The 16263-nt window shown below is 53.3% G+C and overlaps 7 protein-coding genes across 7 annotated transcripts; 4 read left to right on the top strand and 3 right to left on the bottom strand.

Annotated features, from left to right (window-relative positions):
- Positions 1 to 690: 690 nt before the first annotated feature.
- DACRYDRAFT_43255 (uncharacterized protein) lies at positions 691 to 941 on the top strand (the record flags this gene model as incomplete). The annotated part of the gene is made up of 2 exons (XM_040774534.1): positions 691 to 737; positions 773 to 941. Coding segments are annotated over 2 exons (216 nt in total), but the record flags the coding sequence as incomplete, so codon positions are not given.
- Positions 942 to 1867: 926 nt separating this feature from the next.
- Positions 1868 to 3493, bottom strand: DACRYDRAFT_53666 (MFS general substrate transporter; the record flags this gene model as incomplete). Its single annotated transcript, XM_040775189.1, has 6 exons — positions 1868 to 2279; positions 2331 to 2394; positions 2448 to 2504; positions 2560 to 3015; positions 3068 to 3270; positions 3321 to 3493. The coding sequence occupies 6 exons, from the start codon at positions 3491 to 3493 to the stop codon at positions 1868 to 1870; spliced, it is 1365 nt and encodes a 454-aa protein (XP_040628106.1).
- A 2335-nt stretch (positions 3494 to 5828) lies between these two features.
- DACRYDRAFT_22950 (uncharacterized protein) lies at positions 5829 to 7496 on the top strand. Its single transcript, XM_040773030.1, has 5 exons — positions 5829 to 5954; positions 6006 to 6087; positions 6137 to 6360; positions 6414 to 6541; positions 6595 to 7496. The coding sequence occupies exons 3-5, from the start codon at positions 6162 to 6164 to the stop codon at positions 7378 to 7380; spliced, it is 1113 nt and encodes a 370-aa protein (XP_040628105.1). The 5' UTR covers positions 5829 to 5954; positions 6006 to 6087; positions 6137 to 6161; the 3' UTR covers positions 7381 to 7496.
- A 748-nt stretch (positions 7497 to 8244) lies between these two features.
- On the top strand, positions 8245 to 9928 carry DACRYDRAFT_16508 (heme-dependent catalase; the record flags this gene model as incomplete). Its single annotated transcript, XM_040771202.1, has 3 exons — positions 8245 to 8278; positions 8329 to 9102; positions 9138 to 9928. 3 exons carry the CDS (start codon positions 8245 to 8247, stop codon positions 9926 to 9928), a joined length of 1599 nt encoding a protein of 532 aa, XP_040628104.1.
- A 415-nt stretch (positions 9929 to 10343) lies between these two features.
- Positions 10344 to 11545, bottom strand: DACRYDRAFT_44086 (dihydrodipicolinate synthetase; the record flags this gene model as incomplete). The annotated part of the gene is made up of 4 exons (XM_040774555.1): positions 10344 to 10852; positions 10901 to 11182; positions 11259 to 11346; positions 11450 to 11545. Coding segments are annotated over 4 exons (975 nt in total), but the record flags the coding sequence as incomplete, so codon positions are not given.
- Positions 11546 to 12031: 486 nt separating this feature from the next.
- Positions 12032 to 13457, top strand: DACRYDRAFT_22948 (uncharacterized protein). The gene is made up of 5 exons (XM_040773029.1): positions 12032 to 12423; positions 12483 to 12523; positions 12573 to 12640; positions 12695 to 13051; positions 13108 to 13457. Exons 1-5 carry the CDS (start codon positions 12121 to 12123, stop codon positions 13308 to 13310), a joined length of 972 nt encoding a protein of 323 aa, XP_040628102.1. The 5' UTR covers positions 12032 to 12120; the 3' UTR covers positions 13311 to 13457.
- A 721-nt stretch (positions 13458 to 14178) lies between these two features.
- Positions 14179 to 15548, bottom strand: DACRYDRAFT_80670 (uncharacterized protein; the record flags this gene model as incomplete). The annotated part of the gene is made up of 4 exons (XM_040776460.1): positions 14179 to 14617; positions 14675 to 15031; positions 15082 to 15149; positions 15205 to 15548. The coding sequence occupies 4 exons, from the start codon at positions 15546 to 15548 to the stop codon at positions 14415 to 14417; spliced, it is 972 nt and encodes a 323-aa protein (XP_040628101.1). The 3' UTR covers positions 14179 to 14414.
- Between the last annotated feature and the right edge of the window lie 715 nt (positions 15549 to 16263).

The raw sequence follows: 16263 nt of genomic DNA, 5'->3' as shown, positions 1-16263 counted from the left end.
CATGGCCCCAACCACTGCATTCTCCCGACTTCGACAGACCTCCCGACCTGCTGCGAGAACTGCGTGGCGGGGCCACAATGCCGCCTGGCTCGCCTGGTGTGGTATTTCAAGAGGGAGGTGCAGGCTTCGTGGACCCCGGACGTATTGGTCCAATTCCAGGAATGGTTCGGGCCAGGCAAAAAACTGGAACTGAAGGGAACAAAAAGTATGTTTTGATGTACGCATAGTCTAATTCAAACATGTATTGTGTCTAATCCAAACATGTATTGTTGCCATACTATGCTAACTCATGCCGTCCAGTCACCCCTCTTGTGCGCACACACTCGCTGACTTACTCCGCTCGTTGCCACCTGAGACCGTCATCATCACCGGCGCCCAGTACTTCCAACTTTCGTGACACTTTCTGTCAAGCGAGTGGACCCCTGGAGCAAAGTCCTGTTTCTTGCTTATGTATTTTCGCTTCCCATGGAAGCAAAGTAAAAGCTTTCAATGAGCGACGCGAGTTGGGCTAACCTATCACATAGAAAGTCTCACGAAACACGCAAAGTTCTTCAGGCACCTCTACTGCGGGGAAACTATCCAATGCTGTAACGAAGCTGCCCAGGCGCAGATGCCGTCATCGCCCTCCTCAACACGCTCTGTGACGCCGCGCTCGTGAATAACGAGGCCGTGCTGAAGCAGCATTTTACCGATGTGGCAAAGGCCAGCCCTGTCCCAGTCATGATCTACAACTGTACGTCCCCCCATGCTCTGCCCGTAAACTGCTCCCTAGCACCCCTTCAAACCCCTTAGCAGCAGCAGGCATCGACCTAGATAGCACGACCATCCTCGAGCTCGCCCAGTCCTGCCCGAACATCTGTGGTGCTAAGCTCACCTGCGAAAACATGGGCAAGCTCTACCGTATCAGTATCATCATTTCCCAACCGGCGTTCGTGGCCCAGGAGCTCGGGCAAGAACGTGCCCTTCTGGATCGGTCCGGGCTACTCGGATTTCCTCTAGCCATCCATCCTCCGCCGACCGGGTGCATCAGAGGCCTAGGGAACGTAGAGGAGGAGGATAAGGTGTGGCTTGGCCTAAATGTGGGCATCCTACGGACTGGAAGGAAGGAGTGATCACGAGGAGGGTATTTTCGGGTGTGAAGAGGTTAAGTGCACCAAGTTGGTTAGGGAACTTAATGCATGCGAGTCGGACCCTTTCTCGGGTGCTTGTCTTACTCAGTTCTCCCTCCCGCCCACCACACATCATAGTTAAGGCAAATGTCTAGTAACAAAAGATGTTCCTGAGTATCTCCTCTGTGCACAGAGCAAGTTTTGAAGGGCTATGGTGAGTGGTTGCGGAGCATGAGTCCCTACAAGGACAAGAGGTGGTATATGCCCTCGACACAACTTTGACTTGCTTTGGTATATCAATTTTCCAACATATATATATAGATTGGATCTGGAAGCAGAGAGCCTGTGGATGAGATTAAACATGCTCAAGAGGCAGAAGCTCTTGTGTGCGCATTGTCTGAGCCTCCATGTCAGTCGCGTGAGACGACTTCGGAGGCGGATTTCGGCCATTTCCCGGCAAAACGCTTCCATAACCTCCCACACCAGTGCACCTCATTTTCAAGTCTATTCCAATCATATGAATTGCTTTTATGATTACCTAGTATCTGTTCCAACCCTCACGGAATTTATTGATAAGTGGAATGTGGAGAAATCGCTGTTCAAAGACGGTCATACTGTAAAATCACGTGACTATTCGTCGTATACACCAGAGAACGAACATCCGCACTCGAGAGTAGGCTGCATAAACAACACAGTACCGATATGTATATTTTATTAGAGGATAAGGAAAACGGATTCTGGAATTGAGGGAGGGTTGTTCAAGGGACATACCGGAAGTTGGGAGCATAGTCGGCCAGCTCTGACGTGTCGACCTCGGCATTCGGATCTACCTTGCCATACACGCGGTCACGACGTGCGTTCTCGTAGTAGATATAAACGCTGAGGACGATGGCTACGACAGTCGAAAAGTAGAAGAGACCACAAGTGACTGCAAAGCCGCGGATGAAGCGGGGTGCATCGGTGTTCGGATAAATGTAAGATCCAAGAATGGAGCCACACTGTCCAATGGACTGCCAAATGGGAATTCCCATTGCTCTCTTAGATTCTGAGCCCATGTTGAACGGGAACCATGCAATTGCAATTCCAATGCAAGTGTAGGTACCCATGGTGACAAGGAAAGTGGCAGCGTACCGCGCAGCGACGTTGGAAGTCTGAGCGACGCAGAGGATACTGTTGATGCCGTTAGTGTGTGGCAAGGTAAACATGTGAAATCTGTCTCACAGGTATCCAGTACCGCCAATGGCTGTAAAGATAATCATGGGAATACCACGATTATAGTAGTGGTCTATGCGGCGACTGTAAACAAGGAACTTATGGCAGTGATGAAAATTGACTCACCGGACACAAAGCTCATTACGCACAGAGACAAACCACCGACAGCATAAGGAGGAACAGCTGAACCACTATATGAGCAAACTCTATCCCCTCAATCGGTATCGAAATAACTTACTTAAAAGCTGCGCATTTGCTGCAGAGTAACCCATCTGGTTTATGATTGTAGGCAAGAAAGAGCCCAGAGCAGATAACGCGCAGTTTGTGCCAAAGTACGTGATACCAGCGCAGTAGATCTTCCAGTCATAGATCGCCATCCGGACATGAGGCCAAGAGAGCGTGCGGGCTGTCTCGGGTGTGCCACCGCGCTTCATGCGAGCAATGGCAAGAGCACGCTCCTCAGCATTGAAATGCTTGGATTCTTCAGGGCGATCGGGCAAGATCCATGGGATGGCAACGCCGATGAGCATGGCAGGGACACCCTCAATGATGAAGAGGAATCGCCAGGGGTTGAACTTGTATTGGATGTGTTGGACGCCATATGCAAGGAGACCACCGAAGGCGCCGGCAACGGACGCGGTTGCCCACCACACACCAATACGCCTACCGATTTCCTCACGAGTGTAGAAATACGCTGAATGACCAAATCAGAAAAGACGAGCCGCTGGGAAAAGGATGAAACTGACTGAAATAGGCAGCAATGTTCGGGCCGAACATGGACTCGAAGAATCCGATGGTGAAGCGGCACATGAAGATGGACCCGAAATTGAACGCCGTCGCCTGAAGTAAGCTGACCAAGCCCCAACCGAAGCAAGCTGTAGCGATCCAGTAATGTTGGTTGAATTTCTTGGCGTAGATAGTGGTTGGATACTGGAAGACGACATAGGCGCTTGTCAAGAAGTATCAGGTCACAGCTTGCATATGAATGGTCCGTCTTACAAATAGAAAGCAGCGCTAAGCCATGCGAAGAGTTGACCCGAAGCATCACCGTTAAGAAGATCTTGAGGCAATCCTTGGAGGCGAGCATTTCCGATGTTGCCGCGATCCAAGTATGCGAAGAGGTAAATTCCCATGAGGGTGGGAACAATCATCCTGTCCATCTGGCAAAGCATGTGCGTTAGAAAGTAGGTGTATTTGCGGTTGTAAGCAGAACAACCTTGCGCACGAGTTTCTTCTCAAATGCAGGATCAGAGGGAATGACAACATCTTCAGGAACATGATCCTTATAATCTGTCTCGCTAGAGGGCTTCTCCATGTCGGGTGCGTGTTCCTTGGATGGCACATTGTCGTCAGACATCGTGAAGATCGTACAAGATACTGTATCAGTTGCTCCGGAGTGCGGGAAAGGTCGCTTTGCCTGAAGGAGGAAAAGGAAGTCGGGAAGCTAGATATTGGATTTTAAGTACGCGGTTGTCGTTCCTGAAAGAGACAGCCACCGCAGCGGCCCGAAAACGAAGCCCGGACCGCAAACATTGTGCCTCCACAGCTTCTGAGGATTGTTGGTCAGGCGCGAAAGCTAAGACACAACACCTCCGCAACGCAAACAAATGGGCGCCCAACAGAAGCTGTCGTCCCATTTCAAATTTGGATGCCGCCCTCGCAGTGTGATGCAGGTCAGGGAAAGCACTGGGCAGGCCCCATGGGGCCCCTTACCTCTACACGTGATGCTTCCGTCGAAAGAGAACAGGGAACCGGCCCGCGGAATCCCGCCGCTGCCCTCCACGGGGCAATGATGGGGGTCGAGAGGCGGATGTGTTGGTTTCGCAGGTCCTTCCCCTCTGGGTTGAGAAGCACGTTCATTCGAACTATTATTAGCATTCAAACGAACAGAGCCCCATCTACTCGAGAGCAACGACGTTGGATTCTTTCTTCTGTGCAATCTTAAAGTAACGCGTCCAGCCGCACTCTGCACTCCACTGAGTGATAGAAGGTTAAATGTATTTCAACCTCAACTCGGACTCCTTGTCTGATAGCAGACTGATCCCTCCCGTCCCTTTGAGGAAAGGCCTGTCGGAGTCGCGCCTCCGCTGCGCAGGTGGAGTTTATGATTTGATGATATCCCAGATGCGGGCTTGGTTCCCCCACTGAGTTAATGACACTATCTTCGCTTGCGTTCAAGACCAGGCTAGATAGCGGAATGAATAAGAGTTTATGCATATGAGGGGCTCGTTGAGCGCAGCTTACTGGGCAGACGACGCTGACAGGTAAACCGGTGATCCTAAGCCCACCATGTTCAACCACATCAACGATGAACCGGAAGAGAGCCACTGATATACAAGGCGAGAGGTTGCGCGACAGACAGACAGTTGATCGGATAATTATATCGAGAACAGGGCTAAACGGCACTCACAGAGGCTTCGACAGCATTCTGAGGTCTGCTTTGGTTTCGCGAGGTATATTCCGGCCTGATATGGATTATTAGGAAGCATATTGGATGACTTTCGGAAGGGAAGAGATAGCAGGATGAACGATATCGATGATGATAATCAGCGAGCAAAGCCTAGAGGCATGGGGGTAGCGCCAGCTTGGCGACCGGTTGACACTGATTTGTGAAACTAGATGAATGGTGGTATTGACTTGCACCAAAGTATCCTGTGTGGTGTACTTAGTCTCGTGTTCGCCGAGAGGAGGTACGGCAGTGCGTATGTTTGTAGAGTTGTCATCATGATAGTCGTGATGTAAAAAAGAGTTTGCCCTTTCAGGGTCCGAAAGTGCTTCCGGAAGCACGGAGGCATGTGTTGCACAATTCCGTTTCTAATTAGTATCAACGAATTCTGTTCATCTCTGTCAACTTGGTGTTATGGTTCTAATACTGGTGCACTCTGAAACCAACAAGAGGACGTCGCCCAGTCAGCGAGGAAATTAAACACAGCGCCAGGGAACCACTCCACAGCCAGCTGTGCTGCTACAATGCCAACAATGCGGGTGCGACATTGCTGTCATCTGATGATCCCACCGAAGTTGAGCGCTAGTCTACCAGTAAGCTCATCAGCCGCTATGCGTTTGTGCGGACGACAGTTGGATCCGCCAGCGTACCAGCGAATCGACCTGTACGCCGGCGCCGGCCAGCGGGAATGGCTATGCAATACCCTGCTGTCTGAAAGCTCGGGCATCCCACATTGCGGACAAGTTGCAGTATCCGCTCGCAGGACTACATGCTAACCGGCATCCTCTCCTGAAAGGAGTATTAGGATTATCTTTTCCAAGTCGACAACCATCATGCTGGCTTTGCTGTCGTCTTTGCTGCTGGGCTCAAGAGGGGAGAGACCGCGTGGGACGTTGGAGAAAGGCCCTAGTGGATATTTGATCACACCGAAGTATGTGTAGATACCGCGGCATTTACTTTGACGTCTTAACACTGGATATTAGTGATGGAACAGCTTGGGACAACTCATATGGTGCATTGTTCACATTAGACCTTGATCGTAGCTCACAGTAATACAGGACTTGGGCTCGGGTATATCCAATATCAAGGGGTCGATACCTCCTACATTTATCAGGATATCACCCAAGTAACGACAACTTCGATGGATATTTTATCTTGCGACACCGGACAAATCTACTACCTATCACGTGGGCGGAACCAAGGCTGTTCGTTTGAGACCCATCTCACAAGTCGGGCAGCTCGCAAGAGGGATCAAACCTGATCCCCAGACTTTGATGATCGACGAGAGCTTTTCTATACCGTATCCTTCAGGCCAGTACAGTGTGTTCCCTCTCTACCCCTGAGTGTGGAACCCTGACTTCCAGAGAAGTGGTGGTGATCAATGAAACACAAGAATGTCAGACCCGAACCTCCCACCGAGTGTCTTCCAAGCCACCGCACCGACATGTAAAATAGTGTCGAACAATACCTCTGGTGTAAGCAGTGGGCGGCGATCGCTTCCAGTGGACGGAGTGGAGGCCCTGGTGGAGAGGGGAGGGCTGAGCGGCACCCTCCAGACGCTAACGGACGGATCGGTATGGGACGGTACTAACGGTCCGCCTTTCTCCGTCATAAAATTTCGCTTGGAAGAGCTGACCTGCCCGCAGGATTCGGCTCCGGCGAAGTACTTTACCCAGGTGTAGACCAGGATTATTCAAATGGCCCTATCACGCATGTGACGACGCATGCGATCGATATTTTCGTCGAGACGGACGATAATTCTGCCTCCTATTTTGTGAGTGATCTGTTCACCTGAAACATGAACTACAACTAAAAGACACATTTCAGCTGGCGAGGGGCATCGCTCCCAAGAACTTGAGGGTAGATGTGAGCATCCAAATTCCAAGACGCCTTAAAGGGAGTGATTGTATGTTTCCTACATGCATTTGCCCCAGCTCATCTATTCTAGACCTCGTGGAGAACAAAACACGAGAAAGTCAGTCGCCGACACTCCCACCAATCATTTCTCGCGCAGCAGCGCCATATATCACTATTCTTCCCACTCAGGCCCACGGTAACACCCTGCCGTCCGCCTCTACCGCGCCGGTTGGCGCAATTGTCGGTGGTGTGGTTGGCGGAGTTGCGGTTCTTGTTCTTATTGCCCTGGTTATTTTCCTGGTCCTCCCCCTTCGCCACGGTGGCAGAGCCGAAGCCACAGCTCGTGAAGAAGAACGAGTAAACCGGCCTGACGTCCCCGTCGCCGACGCCTCTTTCCTCGTAACACCGTTGGCTCTCGCTGCTCTTTCGAGTGCACCCCCGGAGTACAGCGAGTTAGACGTTACACCCGCTTCTTCCTTGTCCCCTTTCAAAACTCGGTTCAGCAGCAGTAACAGCGACCCGTCTATCCCGGACGCGTATAGGTCGAGTTTCAGCACGCTCGCCAGCAGTATGCCGAGTCATTCTAGGACGGCAAGCCACGCCCGGTCCGTGAGCGGGGGAAGCAGTGGTACTGGGATTCTGGATAAGCCGACCCAATCGAACCAGTTCATTCGAAACGGTTCTACCACACTGATGATGCGGGCCGCGCTCTACCCGCCTCGACACCGCTCAACCATGCGGATGTTAGAGCGATGATGCAGGTGCAACCACTCGCCTTCTGCCCTCACCGTGGACAAACGTCAAATACCCCTCCACAACAGTCCTGTATACGAGCGCCAATCCGAAACGGGCTCTCCACACCAGTCTTTGCCGGATACACCCCGCCTCAAAGTAGAAGAGTCACGAGTCGAGGAGCTGCCCGCGCTTCCTAGTGATGGTTATAGTGAAGTTAAAGAACACAACACCGGAACCGAGGCCTGGGATAGTACCGACACTGGCTCAGTGAGGCGATCAGGCGGCTGCAGGCCTGGAGACATAATTCCACGGTATTTCCTGAGTAATGCGACTTGACTGTATATCCTCTTTTTGTACGTTATGGTTCAAATGAGTGAGTACCTATGTTCCTCGATTTCTTGACGATACTCTAATTGTGAAGTATTCACTAGCATGCTACTTGTCTGGTTCTATTCTGTACATGTATGAGTATTCGTTGCACGGATATACAATATTGGTTCACATCGCCTGCTCGGAACTGGTTGAAGAGGTGCACACATACGACAATGAAAAACGGGTAGAACTTGTTCACGAATTCGTACAAATAGGAATGACATTTTCACGTGAACGAAAAGTATTTTGCGGTGTGTCACCTTTACTATGTATTGGCTGAATATTCTGAACGTTGATTGTCGGTGGCTGAGCATGACGGTGGAATGACGTCAGAGGCCTGTCGCTCTCACGTCGCATTCGGTCATCTCGTTACCATATTTGGGCGGCGATCGAGGAGCGATCATGCCTTCGTTTCAAGATCGACAAACGTGGCCGTCATAGCGCTTGTAAACGTATATAAACCTCGATGGATTACCAGCAACTTAACCCATCAAACGCCCTTCTACTTGAGAGATGACTTCCACTACTGAGAAAGTACTTCAAACAGGTGCGCATATATCCTCTTAATCAAGCATATATGCCTCACCCATGTACTAGCTGTCGACTATGCCACGGGTGGGAGCGCCAAAGCCCGTCAGTTAGCAAATTACACTATCGACGTCAAAGGCTGTCCCCTCACGTCCTACTTTGGCGTTCCTCAAGCTGACACGGACACGTCGCTCAAAGCTGGCTCCCGCGGCCCCACGCTGCTCGAGGATTACCACAATAGGGAGAAGATCTCGCACTTTGACCATGAACGGATCCCTGAGCGCGTCGTCCATGCCCGTGGTGCGGCTGCTCACGGCGAGTTCGTCTTGCATACACCCATCCCAGAGCTCACGCATGCGGCTGTACTGAACGATACCTCGCGTCGCACGCCCGTCTTTCTCCGTTTCTCGACCGTTGCAGGCTCCCGCGGGAGTGCGGACACTGTACGCGATGTTCGTGGGTTCGCAGTGCGATTCTACACCGAAGAGGGAAACTGGGACCTTGTGGGGAACAACATTCCTGTATTTTTCATCCAGGATGCGATCAAGTTTCCCGACATCATCCACGCCGTAAACCCCGAGCCGCATAACGAGATCCCCCAAGCCCAGACGGCGCACGACAACGCGTGGGATTTCTTCTCCCTCACGCCAGAGACCTCGCATATGCTCATGTGGATCATGTCCGACCGCGCCATCCCTCGCTCGTTCGCAATGATGAATGGATTCGGGGTACATAGCTTTATCCTCGTCAACGCCGAAGGAAGACGGCACTTTGTCAAATTCCACTGGAAGCCCAGGCTCGGCGTCCATTCGCTGGTCTGGGATGAGGCTCTCAAGCTCTCCGGTCAGGATCCAGATTTCCACAGACATTACGGTTAGTGGGAAGACCGTCCGCGCGCGGGGGAGGGAAATTCTCCGAGTATATCTCCCAGGCGCAGCTGTTCTACAACTCGATGAGCGACGTAGAGCGGGAGCACATCACAAGCGCCTTTTCCTTTGAACTTGGCAAGGTTGATGACACTGGTATCCACGAGCGCATAATCACCCGGCTGGACGAGATCGACCATTCCCTCGCAGCCCGGGTAGCGAAGAACATCGGACAGCCGGTCCGACGGAACACGTGCAAGAACCATGGCATGCGCTCGGCATTCCTCTCCCAAGTGGACATCAAAGAGCAGACGTTCACTGCCAAAGGCCGCAAAGTTGGCATCTTCCTCCAGGACGGGTTTGATACTGCGCCCGTGCTCGCCTTGCAGTCTGCACTCAAGTCCGAGGGCGTGATGGCCATGATCGTCGGTCCGCGCAAGGGCAGTGTCCAATCCGGATCCACGTCTCTCAGCACACAGTTCACATTCGAGACCTGCCGCTCGACACACTTTGACGCAACCTACGTTGCTGGCGGTTCCGGCGAGAACTATTCCAAAGGCTTAAACACGGGCAGGCTGATCCACGCGGTGCGCGAAGCGTACATGCACCAAAAGCCCATTGCCGTTTCCGGCTCGGCGGTCGAGTGGCTCCAACGGGTCGTACTACCCTCCGAGGTGAGCCCGGCGATGGTTGGAGAGGGAAATGTCAAAGTCGAGAACGGTGTTGTCTTCCTTGCAGGTACAGGTGAGAGCGCAGAGTTTGGGAAGACGCTGCTCGCGTTGGTTGCTAAGCATCGCGTGTGAGAGAGGGACGTGAGTGCTGTTGCCGCTTGAGGGGATGCGGGAGTGCGAGTAAAAGCGATACATGTAGCGGTATTCCAGCATGTCTGTGCTCATGACCTTGACATGAATGAACATGTTGTGAGTTGCCTCAATCACACCGATCACAGACACGTGCTGATTCATTCTACGGCAAGTTTACCCAACCCCCGAGAACCGACCAACATGCAAAGAGCTTTGTTTGCGACGTCTAATTTTCAGGTATATCCCATACATACAACCTCATCCACAAGGCACACCGAACACCGGAACATGAGAAAAGCACATCATTGTTTACCCTCCTATTCCCATTCCTCTTGTTCACAGACATTTATGCCTTCGTGCTCCTATTCGCACTCAACTGTTTCTCCAGAGCCAAGATCGGCGCCAGCTGCTCCTCGAGCGCCGCCCCTCCCGCAGGGTCAAACGCAGGCAACGGCTTCCTCGGGATACCCCCGTACCCGCGGAGCTTGGAAAGCATGTACTTGGTCCCACCGATGCCTGTAGCAGCGAGCGCTCCGTCCGCAGCGGCGACGATGTCTTGCAGTTCCTGGGTCTTTGAGGTGAGAGATTTCTCGCTAGCGGCAACTGCGGCTACACTCTGCTTGTAGAGCTCTGCGATGACCGTGGGTGCTACGTTGCCCAGGCCAGTGATGCACCCAGTCGCGCGGCCGAGGATGGACGGGTAGAGGAAATCCGAGTAGCCCGAACCGATCCAGAAGGGCACGTCCTTGCCCGAGCTCCGTGGGTACTGGGCCATGAACGCCGGTTGGGAAGTGATGGTGCTGATACGGTGGAGCTTGCCCATGTTTGCGCAGGTGAGCTTGGCGCCGCAGATGTTCGGGCAGGACTGGGCGAGCTCAAGGATGGTCGTGCTATCTAGGTCGATGCCTGCTGCTGCTACGGGGTCTGGAGGGGTGTTAGGAAGCAGTTTGGGGGGAGCGTGAGGGGGCGCACAGTTGTATATCATGACTGGGATAGGGCTGGCCTTTGCCACGTCGGTAAAATGCTGCTTCAGCGCGGCCTTGTTATTCACGAGCGCGGCCGCGAAGGGCGTGCTGAGGAGGGCGATGACGGCATCTGCGCCTGCCTTGGCAGCTTCGTTACAGAACTGGATGGTTTCCCGTGTGGAGGCGGTAGAGGCGCCGGTGATGATGACGGTGTCGGGGTGGGAGACGTCGAGTGCTGAGCGGGCGGCTTGGACTAGGGCCATGCGCTCGGGGTGGGTGAGGTGGGCGGCTTGAGAGGAGTGAACGAGCGAGTGGAGGGCACAAGTGAGCAAAGTGGCACTCAAATACAGGTTGAATGGACTCACCTTCTCCGTTCGTGCCCGCAATAACGATATCCATGCCTCCATCTGCGACCCACACGCAATGTTTCTTGAACGCCTCAAGATCGAGGTCCTGGTCAACAAAGTCAGGTCAGTATTATTCGGGTGTATGATGCGCCGATACGTGGATGAAAGGAGTTGGAGTGGACTAGTGAATGGATGGTGAATGGACTTACCTCGTTCTGGTCAAAGAAAGTGACGACTGGGCAGTAAGCGCCTGCACGGACTGGGCGGACAGTGGGCATGATGTATGATGTTGATGAGTGAGAGAGAAGGGGTGGGGAGAGTGAGGGGAAAGGACGGGGAGAGTGAGGGGTAATATATGTGTAATGATGGAGGGATGCCGCACCGAATGCCGATGGGGTTGAATGGACGTTGTGTTTCTCGATTACATTATTCTCTTACTCTCATTTTTTTTCCTATTCTTATCGGCTAGGTATTTCCCCTTTGGCGTATTTCCTCGGAATATTGGATATCTCTCTACACCTTTTCCTGATCAAGAACCAAATTCGCCCAATTGGAAGACGAGAACTGCAGACAGCATCCCGGTAGAACGGCAAATCCGGTCCGCCTAGCCGGTGCACGCGATGCTTCCTTCTGGGAGGGATGATCCACACCAGAACACCGGGATACGCTTACCGGGGCGAATGACTCGTCCATCTTCACCAAGGACAAAGGGAACTCGGCATCAGTAGCCCTTTCATCTAGAGGGACCGCCCGCTCCTTCCGGTCCGTAGGAGACAAGGCGGTCAGGGGGGCCTATCAGCAGCAAGGTGGAGTACAATTCAATACACACATTTAGTCCCTCTTCACCTCACCCTCCGACGACGACGACGACGCAGCGACAATGCCCCTCCCAGAATCCCTTCCAGATTGGGACGACCTCCCCCCCGTACCCGGCATGCCAGAAGGCACTGCCTGGCCCGTATGGGGCCCCGACGACCAACTGGGTGCACTCAACCTCCTCACATCGGAGAACACCCTCCTCGCGATCCAGGAAGTAAAGTCTGGGAAAAGGGTGCAGCTCGATTGGAGCTTGGACAAGCCGAAGTGGCCCAGTTTTGATAGGAGGCAGTTTGGACATAGAGTCATGTTCAAGCCGGGCAGTGCGCAGGATGAGGTCCACTATAATACCCAGAGCTCGACGCAGGTGCGTTTCCCCATACGGTGGGGCAGGAGTGCTGAATGCTGACGGGGAACGGAGCACAGTGGGATGGGTTCAAACATATCGCAGACCCGGGAACGAGAGAGTACGTCCCCCGCCTCCCTTCCCCGAACACACCTGACCACGCCGCATAGGTTCTACCAAGGACTCCCGATGGACGACGTCATCTCTGAAAAGGACACGTTAAGGAACGGGATCCATCGTGCGTCCCCCCCACTAGTCCCCCAAGTCCCCGCTAACCCCCCACTTCTCGCAGACTGGGTCGAAGCAGGCGGAATCGCAGGCCGCGGAGTCTTGCTCGACTGGTACCGCTGGCACGCCCTTACCCGCCCTGGTGTCCCCCACCCCGTACCCGTGACGTCCCACGGGATTCCCGTCTCGGAACTCGATGCCGTCGCTGCGTTCCAACACACCGAGCTCCGCCGGGGGGACATCCTCATCGTCCGCAGCGGGTTTACAAAGTGGTACAACGAGGCCGAGGAGGAGGCGCGTATGCGCGGAGTGGCACATAATGGGTTCCATTTTATCGGTGTCAGGCCGGGGAGGGAGACCAAGATGTGGATATGGAACCATCATTTTGCTGCTGTGGCGGGTGATACCGTCGCTTTCGAACGTAAGTCCCCATTCCGCGTGCAACTCAGTTCCCAGCCTAACACGCCCACGTACTAGAATTCCCGATCACAGACCGCTCCCAATGCCTACACAACTACCTCCTCCCGCTCGCCGGCATCCCGATCGGAGAACTCTTCAACCTGGAAGAACTTGCAAAGGCGTGTGAGGAAGAAGCTAGGTGGAGCTTCTTCTTTACTAGTGCGCCGTTAAACGTCCCTGGGGGGGTGGCGAGTAGCCCGAATGCTATTGCCGTACTTTAGGGGCGGGGACCGGGGCGGGGGTTGGGAAGGGAGGGGAGGGGATGCGCCGGTAACGTGAAAGGAACATGAGGAATTTACGCGACGGACGAACATATCAGTACCAGTACTGTGGTTACCAATTGAACAATTGATTGGCAAGTCTTACCCAGCGGGTTTCATCCTCCCCGATGAGTGCACACAATTTGGCCCGAGCGGATGGGAATCCAATCCAATTGATATTCCTGAAATTGCATGAAGCTGGGCGAGCACAGCATTGCTCTACGAAAGTCCTACCTGGGAAGATGAACAGAGGGTAAACTGAGCGCGATTGTGATCGTGAAGGGAAGAAAGGGGGATGTGCTGTCTCGAGCACGTGTGGAGTTACACACCCGCCGGGACGCCTGTCAGTCTCAGATTGCTGTCGGGGACCGCCGGGCCTTGACCACTCGCATGACCTAATGCGAGTATTCGCTCTCTGCATGAGTGGGAGAGGAAAGAGGCAGTTGCCAGAGGTGTAACATGAAGGGAAAAGAGAATCGGTGTATCCCGACCGCGTTGTGTGACCCTGAAGCTTTGTATCCCCACGCCCCAAAGAAACTATAGCTTCGAGGAAAATCTGAGGGCGTTGGGCTTGACTATCGTCTTCCGTCTCGAGAACGCCACGAGGAACAGGCAGCACGGCAAGATTGACAGGAAACGCGCCGGTCGATCCAAGCAAGCAGACGGATTTCGTGAATCTACTGATATTATGAGTATCCTACTTGTTTGACACCCCGGGATTCCGTTAAACTGTTTAGGCAGAAGGGAAACATACCGACAACCCACTGGACCGGATGGATATGTGGGCGAATTGTCCGATATAATACCATATTGCAAAGCCTTCCGGTGGACCATGAGTTGCCATAGCGCTGAGCATGCACACGATATGAGTGAATTATCCCTCCCATGCCTCGGTATCGCTCGCTCCAGGGCGAACACTTCTGGACAGGATCACGTGGGCCATGGAGTACAACAATGGTTCGAATTTTACTTCTTCCAGGCCCTACAATGGCAATCAACCCGAAATCACAAGCCACATGCCGATCTTCGTTTTCTCTGCTCGTGATCCTCATTCATTCTCTTACCTTACAGGATGGCAATAGCGTTTGGCGTACTAGCCACACCTCCGGGAACGTTGATCGGCGCGCTAGTGAAGAAGAAGCTCCACCGTTTTTGTTCCTCGCAAACCTTTGCAAGCTCTTCGAGGTTGAAGAGCTCGCCGATGGGGATACCGGCGAGGGGGATGAGCCATTGGTGAAGGGAGTTCTGATCACGTGCAACGGGGCATGCTGGAGACGGTGTCAACAAGGTTGGCGAGGGACGTTGTAAGGAACAGGCTGACGCACTCTCGAAGCCGACCGCATCACCTGCCACTGCAGCGAAATGATGGTTCCAGATCCACTCCTTGCTTTCCTGACCGGGTGCGACACCGATGAACTTGAAGTCATTCCCGCTCACGAGAGTCTTACGATCCTCATCCTTGGCCTGGTTGTACCACTGGACGAACCCACAACGCACCAAGAGAATGTCGCCAGGCTTGATCTCCGTGCCCTGAAAGGCGGCGGTGGCGTCGAGCTCGGAGACAGGGATGGCATAAGACTGGCAGGGGTTGGGAAGGGTCTGACCAGGATGCTCGTGCATCCACCAGCGGGCCCAGTCAAGCAGGATCCCACGGCCGGCAATACCTCCGGCTTCAACCCAGTCTGTGTGCGGGTAAGCACGTACGTGCGGAAGAGAGCTAGGAAATGCGCACAGTGGATCCCGTTACGGGTGGGCTCCTTGCCGTCCTTGTAGGGTGCCATGTCCATGCCCTGGTAGAACCTGTCCCGATCTGATCAGCAATAGAAGGATTGATAGATATGGTCGATATGCGCACTTGAGCGTTGGCGGGTGGGCAATATGCCTGAACCCATCCCACTGGCTGGAGCACTGGGTGTTGTAGTGCACGATATCCTGGGTGCTCCACGGCTTGAACGTGATCTCGTGGGCGAACTGTTGACGTCCAAAGCTGGGCCACTTAGGTACGTCCATCGGGAGATCGAGTTGCACACGCAGGCCTGTCTTGATCTCCCGGGCGGCAAGGACGGTGTTCTCCGGGGTGAGGAGGTTGAGTGCGCCCAGGGTGTCATCCTTTCCCCAGAGTGCCCAGGCTGTACCTGCCGGCATACCCTCGACGGCGGGAATGTCCTTCCAATCTGGCAGAGTTGCAGGGCGAGGCATATTAGTTATTCGAATAGAATCAATGATGAGGAGCAGCTCGTCGGTGCAATGATACTGCCAGGCTTGAACCCTTATATTGACTGTTGTCCTTCGGAGTTGTTGCAATAATTCGACAGCACGGCCCGCCGATCATCCCGATCACTTGATTTCCTATATCTTAAAGTTGATGTCCGAAACAGGCACATTAGACGCATTTAGAGGCATGTTCATGTAAGAAGCATCTGAAGTTGTGTGGGTTGGTATGGAGGTAGTAACATGATGAGCGCCGGTCAACAACGGTCCGCCCTCCACGACACAGGGACGGCAAAAAGTGCTTAATTTCAGTGCTCAAGAACTGCGTCTCAGGGCCTGATTACTAGAACTAGGTGTGCTGTATTAGGGATGATAAAGAGCCCCGGGCAGTATTAATGAAAAGTGCTATTAAAAAGAGTTTTATCGTCGGTTTCAGTGCTTTACAATTATTGATAGGTTTATTGATCCGGTCTGATATAACCAATCACTCTCTCATTGTTTCCACTAGCACCACCCTTCCTAAGCTCAGAAGCCTTCTCTCCGGTCCTGGTCTTGTGTCAGTAGGTTATTTTCGAAGGGAGTACATCACTTACATGTGCATATATCTTGCTCACCAGATGCCGGAGCATGCTGAATCAGGTACCAGAGAAGGGGTGGTGTGGGAGGGGGGAGGAGGGCCAGGAGGGTGAGAGGACAGATGCAG

Source organism: Dacryopinax primogenitus (genome assembly GCF_000292625.1).
Source record: "Dacryopinax primogenitus strain DJM-731 SS1 chromosome Unknown DACRYscaffold_11, whole genome shotgun sequence".
Taxonomy (NCBI): Eukaryota; Fungi; Basidiomycota; class Dacrymycetes; order Dacrymycetales; family Dacrymycetaceae; genus Dacryopinax; species Dacryopinax primogenitus.
The sequence above is the reverse complement of the archived record's forward strand: the minus strand, read 5'-3'. Positions and strand labels throughout refer to the sequence as shown.